At 47.9% G+C, this 9,468-nt stretch overlaps 1 protein-coding gene across 1 annotated transcript; it reads left to right on the top strand.

Moving 5' to 3' along the window:
* Window positions 1-668: 668 nt before the first annotated feature.
* Window positions 669-1,601, top strand: LOC141180560 (olfactory receptor 1496-like). The gene has a single exon (XM_073660660.1). It carries the CDS (start codon window positions 669-671, stop codon window positions 1,599-1,601), a length of 933 nt encoding a protein of 310 aa, XP_073516761.1.
* The last annotated feature ends 7,867 nt before the right edge of the window (window positions 1,602-9,468 follow it).

The following is a 9,468-nucleotide window of genomic DNA, read 5'->3' as shown; positions in this document are numbered from 1 at the left end:
GTTGTGCAGGTAGGCACAACACTAGAAAATGCTTATATTGCAAGGAATCCTTCAAAGGACCTGCTGCCAGTCTGGTGTACCTTCAAAAAAGCTTAATTTCTGAAAAAACCTTTTCAGCAAGTTGAAATAGAGAGGGTTGTGATCCAGAGAGATCTATAGTGAATACACTGAATCTGAATGAGTTCTCTCCTTGTGCGTTGTGATCATTTTGTTTTTCTTACCTTTGGGAGTTTATAAAAACATGGTTGGTCCTCAAAAATTATTGGACTATAAAACATAGTTATGGTCTGCTGACTTTTTTATAATCTCCATGAGTTACTTTTCTCTACATCAGATGACTTTAAAGTGCCTCTTGTATAGACTACTCAAATCTCTTTTGCAGACATCGAACTACAAAGAAATACTGGAGTCTTCATTCTATTAGCAGAAGCGCCTCTCTGGATCATAACCCTCTCCGAGGCAGCTTGTAGCAATCATCTCCACTTGGAAAGAAGGCTGTTGTTTGTGAGAAGAGTACTTAGAGGATCACTATCATTTCATATTCTCTATGTATCACCCCTGTGAAGTAAAGTGATGGTGGAAAATGTGGGAACTGAGCAATGTCTAATGACTCTTACCTTTTAATTTGCAAATTGATAATTTTCTCAATGCCTTTTTCTTCCACAGAGATGACAACACTGAACAATTATACCTATGACTTCTTTATTTTGAACTTTCCTACACATGCAAAGAATAAATCATGCTTATCTGTTATCTTTGTCCTGGTATACATGACGGGAGTGTTGTCGAATGCATTGACAATTTTAGTCATATATAATGATGCGCAGTTACACACCCCCATGTATCTATTCTTGTGTAATTTATCTATGATTGACCTCTGCTACACAACCATCACTGTTCCCAAGTTAGTTCACATGTTCCTGAGTGGGGACTACACAATGTCCTTTGCTCAATGCTTCACTCAGATGTACTTTTTCAGTCACATGGCTACTACGGAGGACCTAGTGCTTTTCATTATGGCTTATGATCGATATGTCGCCATTTGTAACCCTCTACATTATCACAGTGTATTGAGTAAGAAGAACTGTATCCTGTTCATGTCTATTGCCTGGATAACAGGGTTTGTAAATTCCTTTGTAGTAATCTTAGCTTCATCCAAAGCACCAATGTGTTATTCTAATATGGTCTCACAGTTCTTCTGTGAATACAAAGCCTTTGAGAAAATCTTCTGCCCCAATGCTCGTTTTCAGTTAATTAGCTACCTGGAAGCTTTGATCTTTGGTCTCAGTCCATTTATGGGCAGTCTGATATCTTATATTAAGGTCATCATTGTTATCCTACATATTAGGTCTAGTGATGGAAGAAAAAAGGCTTTCTCCACCTGCTCATCCCACCTCATGGTCCTCAGTATGTGTTATGGCACCTGGATCTCTGTGTATATAATGCCACCATCAGAATTCACTCGAGATTTTGAATTGACCCTTTCTGTTCTGTATACAACTGTAACTCCCATGTTGAACCCTGTGGTATACAGCATACGGAATAAAGATGTAAAAAGAGCTGTACTGAAACTAGTGGGGATTAAAATCCCAGAAGAATAAGATCATTCTCTACATATATTTGAAAACTAAGGTTATGTTCACCTTACATTTTGGCCAAATGGTCATGAATTCATTGAATTTAGATGAGTTTCCCCACAAAAGCCATAGTGTTCAAATAATCAACAGAATTCCTAACATTCAACTTTGGACTTTGGACTACATTTGAGGCTGTTTTTTTTTATAACTGTATTCGTCTTTGTTTCACTGTGCTATTGTTTGTGACTTCAAAGGCAGTTATGGCCTAAAAAAGTAAAAAAGGTTCCGAGTCCAAAGTTGCATGTTTCATTTGGAGGATCTTTGAGTCTTGCACAGTACCCCAATGGAGTCACAAATGTGTGGCTAAATATGTCATTCATGTTATTAAGTATTTGGACCAAAAAGAGCACTTTTCTCTTAGAGACAGCAGTCGAACATCTCCAGTGCTGAACCCTGCAGCCTTTACATGATTTTTTTATATATCCTTTTGCTCAATCTTGAGCCATGGTGACTTAATTGATTAACAATCTGCAGAAAAATCAATCTTGTGTAAGCCTAGAAAGCTCCACCAGGGTCTTCTCCACCGGTATCTTTATAGCATTAAGATATTGGGTTGCTGAGCTTCCTATTCGCCTCTTCCTTGTATTCTTCTGACCATGATATGCTTCTCTGGTGATTGCTATCTTCAAATGATGTGTCCATTGTAGGCAAGTCATATCTTCATGATCCTTGATTTAAGTGACATGTCTGGCTTGATTTGTTCCAAAATTAATTTGTTTGTTCTTTTTGCCATCCATGGTATTGATTACACCCTTCTCCAGCACCACATTTTGAAGGCGTCGATTCTTCTTCTGTCTTGTTTTTTTATATTCCAGGATTCACATCTGTATGTTACCACGGAAAAGACCAGACTATGGGTCCACCAGGGTCTTCTCCACCATTATCTTGATAGTGTTAAACAATCAGGTTGCTGGTCTTCCTCTTCACCTCTACCTTCTATTCTTCTGACTATGATGTCCATCTCCGGTGATTGCTGTCTTCATATGATGTGTCCAAAGTAGGCAAGGCAAACATTGGTGATCCTTGCTTTGAGTAACATGGCTGGCTTGAATTGTTTCAAAATTGATTTGTATTTCTTGCCATCCATGGTATTGATAACATACTTCTCCAGCAACACATTTCAAATGCGTCAATTCATCTTCTGGCTTGTCTCTTTATCGTACAGGTTTCGCATCCATATGTAGAGTATGACAATACGTAACTGAAGAACGTCCAACTATAGGACTGAAACGTTATGTATTTTCTGGATTGTCTATAATAAAACCATAAAAGACTGCATACATTCTCCTTTGAGTGCCAATTAGTGTTGAGCCACCCCCGTAGTGTTCGAGTTCGGTTTGGTTCGTCGAACATCCTTGTGTTCGCCGAACTGTTCGTCGAACTGTTCGTCGAACACCTTCGAACACCGTTAAAACCAATGGCAGGCAAACAAAAACACATAGAAGCACATAGAAAACACCTTCAATGGTGTCCAAAAGCTAACAAACTGCTCAGAAGACATAACTAACACATGGAAAAGTGACAAGTACATATAGTCATGCGAAAAGAAAAGAGGTGGAGGAGTAAAAGGAGGGGGAGACACAGATATAGGCATGTCATGCCCTTCTAAAATCCAAAAAGTGAGAAGCCGACATGGACAGTCCGTTCCTGCCCGTGCCACCTCCGTGTTGCCGGGTTTGTGCCAGAGCCGCGGTGGACCCTGACGGCCAGCCCCCCTCTCCCAATACTGGTGCCTATCCGCTGGTGGGTCGAGCCCCCCCGCGGTGGGGGGGGTAACATCTGCAGAAGAAAGACCATCTTCCAGCCAAACTAAGATGTCGACTTCTTTTCGTGGAAAATGTGATACGATCTCTTTCTTATGGACACGCCCATCGCTACAAATTCCAGATGAGGCACAAAAACAGCAGGTGCTTCAACGGATATCAAGTGCTCCTTCAAGTGGGCTCTCCACCATGTCAATTTCAACATCACAAATACTCCAGTCCTCAGAGGTGTCACCCCAATCGCACTTGCTTCCTTACAGCTTCCAAGTCTCCAGCTGCCCGTCTGATTATGGGGTAACACAGATGGTTGAGTCTGCACAGCTGTTTACTCATACTATAGCCTGGGAAATGGAGGTCTGCTCCAGATCTTCTGTGAATCCAGATGAGGAAATGATCTGCACTGATGCCCAGAATCTTTATAAGTCGGATCCAGGACCAGATGAAGAAGGTTCTGAGCATAATGTAGACCCTCGTTCCCAAATTGTAACTCCTGTTGGTGGAGACAATGATGAAGACGATGATGAGACTCAAATACCTGATTGGAGCGACAACTTGACTTTTCGGTCAGGGCAGGAAGAGGTTGGCTCTGAGGACGACGGGTGTGAGAACACACAGGGTGATGATGACGAGGTTGGAGATCCCATTTACTGTCAACCCACAGTCAGCCAGTCAATGAGGCCCAGGGGATGGGGATGACTCGGTACCCGGGCCTTTGCCTGGCCTTGGGGATGTGGTCGGCTTCCTGGCCCGTACCCTGGGGTCACTCTTTAAAAGGGTGGATAATTGTTAATTTTATAAGAGTTCATGACGCCACCTGTGGTATCTGGTGAGAAGCACCAGTGCTGCAGCAGTCCACTGAGGCCGGTGATAAGGCGGCTCGATGGTATAGCTCCCCACAGGTGGAGCTAGGTCTCAGGCCAGCGTATGCAGGCGGAATGCAGGACAGCCGAGACCCAGCTGGGTCAGAGCAAGAACGGGAACGGACACGGTAGTCACTTCAGTACCTTTTACTGGTGGAAATTCAGGCACATCCCGGAGCACTGTAAGGTGAAGGGTGCATATCAGGATCCTCCCCAATGAGCGGGTGTAGGGCCTCCTGTTTCTTGCCTCTGCATAGTAAGTTTCTGACCTGCCTGGAGCTAGGCCTAACTTTGTCTCTGTCCTGCGCTGGCTGACCTTGTGGTAGGGCCTTCTCTTGGAGTTCACGCTCCCAGTATGCAGGGCATAAGCATCTCCTGGCTCTGTTATGTATCAGCACCTTAGCGATCCTGGGACTTGTAGTTCTCCAGGGATTCCGGTTATGCCTTACTGAGTCATAGAGATCCCGGTAAGCTCGGATCCGGTGTCCGGTAACTGCTTCGGGGTGAGCTGGTTAAGCTCCTCTGCCCCTTTTGTGCTAACTCACCACTCGCCTTCGGCCTACTCGAGCCCTCACTAGGCTATACACACTAAAGGCAGCTTGCCGCGCTTCACCGATCTTATGGTGCCGGCACACCTTAAGCTCTGTCTGGGCTCCCTGAATCTAGCTAGCAGGAGCCTCGTGCTCCACTGATGAACTATTAACTGAGTTCTCTAGACTAGTCTGAGCTCCACTGCAGACTGACCTCTCTTAGGCTTCTCTACTGCAGGAACTATTTAGAGGAACTGAACTGCCTAGCTCCACCTTCCCTATTTATATCCCTAACGGGCTCCCTCTGCTGGTCTGAGGTGGAAGGTGGAGATGTGTGAATGTTTATGGGGGCCTCTTGTGGAGGATTCCATCAATGCACTCTTCTAGGATCTGTGATGCCAAGCTCAGCGGGGCGTCACAGATGCTATTGACGATGAGGCTAGGTTGCGCCTTCCTGGACAGAGACGGAGTACTGGAAGCATGTCAACAACTGCATCCTCAACCACAACTCTGCCTCTGACCACAAGTCATAGTGGCTCTTCAGGTCGCATGGGCTCTAAGCCTTGCATAGCCTGGGCATTTATTCAGATCGATAAGGATGACCCAACTCGTGTTATCTGTAATATTTGTCACCAAAAGCTAAGCAGAGGCCAAAAAATACATAGTTTGAGTACTTCATGCATGTACCGCCACATGGATATGAAGCATAAGTTGCAGTGGGAAGCTCACTGTGCTACAATGCGGCCTAGCGGGCTGGGCCAACCACCGCCTGCCCCATCTTGTGCATCCGCAGCCTCTTCATCCTCTGTGACTGGGGGGACAGCAGTCACACGTGTTTTTGGACGCAGACCTGCCACCTCTTTACCCGCAACAGCCACTGTAATTGGCAGGTCATTGGGAAGTGGAAACACCTGCTGGTGTTGAGCGCTCTCCGACATCGAGAGCACCACCTTTGGATCAAGGCAACCTAACATGTTCGCCTGCATCTTCCTCACAGACCGGCTGTTTGCTGGGGACACCCTACTTAACCCCGTCTAAGCACAACAGCCAGCCCTCGGTCCCTCAGATGTGGAAAAGTAAAAGACCATTTCCTCCTAGTCATGAGAAAGCTAAGAGGTTGAATTTCACCATCTGCAAGCTGTTGGCTACAGAAATGCTGCCTTTCCGCCTGGAGGACACAGTGGATTTTCGAGACCTTATATCCGTCGCAGTGCCCCAGTACCCGATGCCCAGTCGGCACTACTTCTCAAAGAAAGGTGTGCCTGCGCTCCACCAGCATGTCGCACACAACATCACCGCTTCTTTGAGAAGCTCTCTGTGTGACAGGGTGCATTTCACCACAGACACTTGGACGAGTAGGCATGGACCGGGGCGTTACATGTCGCTGACTGGGCACTGGGTAACTATGGTGACAACAGGACAAGGGGCTGCTGTCCAAGTCTTACCGTCCCCACGAGTTGTGCGTCAATCCTCTTTATCTCGAAGTACCTCCACTGCTTCTGCCTCCTCAACCTCCTCTCGTTCCTCCACCTGCACCCAAAGCCTGTCTGGTAATGCCACCTGCTTTCTAACTGCGCAGAAGGAATCCTGCACACCTCCTTACTATGCTGGCAGCAAGGCTCAACGGCATCAGTGTTTACTTTGAAATGTCTGGGAAATGTGAGTCACACAGCTGATGAGTTGTGGTCAGCTCTGGAGACCCAGTTTCATGAATGGTTGTCTCCACTGGACCTGCAACCAGGGAAGGCCGTGTGCGACAATGCTGTAAACCTGGGTGCGGCCCTTCGCCGGGGCAATGTCACACACGTGCCTTGTATGGCTCACGTGTTGAACCTGGTTGTCCATAAATTTTAGCCCACTATCCCAGACTAGATGGCCTTCTGCAGAGGGCACGGTCGCTGTGTGCTCACTTCCGCCATTCGCATCCCGCAGCTCAACGACTTACATCTCTACAGAAGTCGTTGGGCCTGCCAATTCACAGGCTGAAATGCGATGTGCCGACACGGTGGAATTCAACTCTGCACATGTTGCAGCGACTGTGGCAGCACCGACAAGCCCTGGTGCAATACGTTCTGACGTATATCCTGGGCCAATGAAATCCAGAGGTGGGGCAAATCACGCTGCAGGAATGGTCTCAGATCAGGGACCTATGAAGTTGACGCGCCCCCTGGGCCGTGGGGTACCCTGAGCCGGGCCGGTAGACGCTGGGGGTTGTAGTCACTGTGGCGGTGACCCGGTCCGTGACCCAGGGTGGTCAATCCAAGGGTAATTTGTATATATGGATTTTATAATGTCCGACTACGCCACCTGTGGAGTGCGGCCAAAGTGTCCGCTGCTGCGGAACAGTCCTCTGAAGCTGGTGGTTTTGCAGGAATGGTATTATTACTCACCACAGGAAGAGTGTAGCTTCAGGGCAGTGTGGGTGGATGATGGTGGTTGTAGTGCAGTGAGTCAGTAATGAACACAGAGTCCGTGTGATGCAGTCCCAAGATCTTTACTCACAGTTGTTGCAGTCCAGATTACAGGTACCAGAGCAATCTCCCCCGTCGTGCTGTGCGTACTCAGTGAGGGGCTCAGTCCACCCCCAGATAGCTCCGGAGTACTTAGCAGGACCCCCTTCTGTGTGTCCTTTCTCTGGCCTTCTCCCTGCACCTCACACCCAGTGACACTTCTATCCGGTATCCTCGGGCCTTGGCGGGCGACGTGTGTTCCGTCCCCTGGGTCCTATGTGGCTACCTTCTTAGTGAGACTGGTGTGGACTTTGGCCTGCAGTACATGAAATGCTGCAGCCTCCAGTTTCAAGTTGAGCCTTGCTGTTTCTCCGCTTGTTGAGGGTCCGGTTCCCCTTATGTGGCCTGACCCCTCTATATTCCTGGTAGCAGCAGGAGTATGGGTGGCCTTCTGCATGGCCTGTAGCCCTAGGGTCCCTTCGGTTCCTGGAGCCTTCCTGCTCCCACTCCTCTCTTCTCTCCTTCAGTCCTGGGCCTCCCAGACTAGGCCCGCCTCCGGAGCAGAGCTCATGCAGAGCCTCTGCTCCTGTCACTTTTCCTCCTCTGACTGGCTTGCTCTTTCTAAGATGGCTTCCTATTTATACTCTCCCTGTCATGTGCTCCCCTAAGCTGCTCCCCTAAGCACCCACTACATAGGACCCTCCAACCAGCTAGGGACCTGGGACTGTGCTCTCCCATAGGAGCAATCTCACCCTACCCCCACTGCGGGTATGTGTTGGATGCAGATGTTAGGGTCCCGAGCCATACGCCTTCCTTACCTGAGGGTGAGATACCACACCTCTGGGAGAGATGCAGTAACTCTGTGGCGATTGAACCCTCAGGGGCGCCACACACCCTTCTGCACAGTTTTGAAATGGCGACGAATATGTTTAGTGCTGACACCGATGCCATTGTCAGCATGACTATTCCGGTGATTTACATGCTGGAGCACACATTAAACAGAATTCAGAGTCAGGTGGTGGGACAAGAGGAGGTGGAGGAAGTAGAGGAGGAGTCATATGCGGAAGGGATAACATCTCCAAGGTCCAGACGGTTGGCAGCACCAAGGCGTCAGGCATGGGAGGGTGGGGGAGAGGGATTAACCAGGGCGCATGGTAGCAGCCAAACTGTTGAGGAATGTGCAGGAGCCGAGGAAGAAGTGGAGGACGAACTGGCGATGGGCATGGAAGACTCATCAGATGAGGGAGACCTTGATCACATTTCTGTTGTGCGAGGTTGGGGGGAGAGGGCAGAGGAAGGAAGCATGATTCTTACCTCGCTACCAACACAACAAGGACTTGGTCCTCCTGAATGCGCAAGACACATGAGTGCCTTCTTGCTGCACTACCTGCAACATGACCCTCGGATTGTCAGAATTCGAAGTAATCCCGACTACTGGGTGGCCACACTTTTAGATCCCCGGTACAAAAGTAAATTTGCCGAAATAATTCCTGCCATAAAAAGGGATTGATGCATGCAGGAGTATCTGCAGACGCTGTTGCAGAATCTTACATGTGCTTTTCCACAAAACACCAGTGGCTCACGTAGTGAATCTCACAGTTCTAACTTGCCAACCGTGGGACTGTCGAGTCTTCATCACTCAAACAGTCTTCATCACTCAAACCGTAACAGTAACACAGTATCTGCTGGTAACAGCAATTTTGTGGAATCGTTTCACCACTTTTTTAGACCATCCTTTGCAAGGCCACAGGAGACAAGAAGTCTGACACATAGTCAATGCCTAGAGAGGATGGTACAGGAGTATCTCGAAGTGAACATCGAAGCCATGACTGTGTCACTGGACCCTTGCTCATTTTGGTATTCCAATCTGGAAAAATGGCCGGAGCTCGCCACTCACGCCTTTGAGATCTTGTCATGCCCTGCAGCCAGCGTTCTCTCTGAACGTGTGTTCAGCGCTGCTGGTGGTGTGCTGACAGATAAGCGCACGCGGCTCTCCACTGAGAATGTAGACAGACTCACGTTCATAAAGATGAACAAATCATGGATTCGCAAGGACTTTTCTACCCCTGTGCCATCCTTGGGAGACTAAAAGCTTGAGGATTTTGTAAAATCACCTCACCAACCATTTTAAGCAACTCTGGGGCAATTGATGCCACTTAACCCTAGAACGCATGACCATAAAAATCTACACTTTCACATACCTGGGGCCTTTTAGGCCCGTGAGCAAA

This window comes from Phyllobates terribilis, unplaced genomic scaffold (genome assembly GCF_046119375.1).
Source record: "Phyllobates terribilis strain yellow unplaced genomic scaffold, ASM4611937v1 Scaffold_33__1_contigs__length_13283291, whole genome shotgun sequence".
NCBI lineage: Eukaryota > Metazoa > Chordata > Amphibia > Anura > Dendrobatidae > Phyllobates > Phyllobates terribilis.
This window is presented reverse-complemented; position numbering and strand designations above follow the sequence as displayed.

Excerpts from the sequence above, each read along its gene's own strand:
- LOC141180560 (XM_073660660.1), top strand. The coding sequence starts at position 669 with ATGACAACACTGAACAATTATACCTATGACTTCTTTATTTTGAACTTT.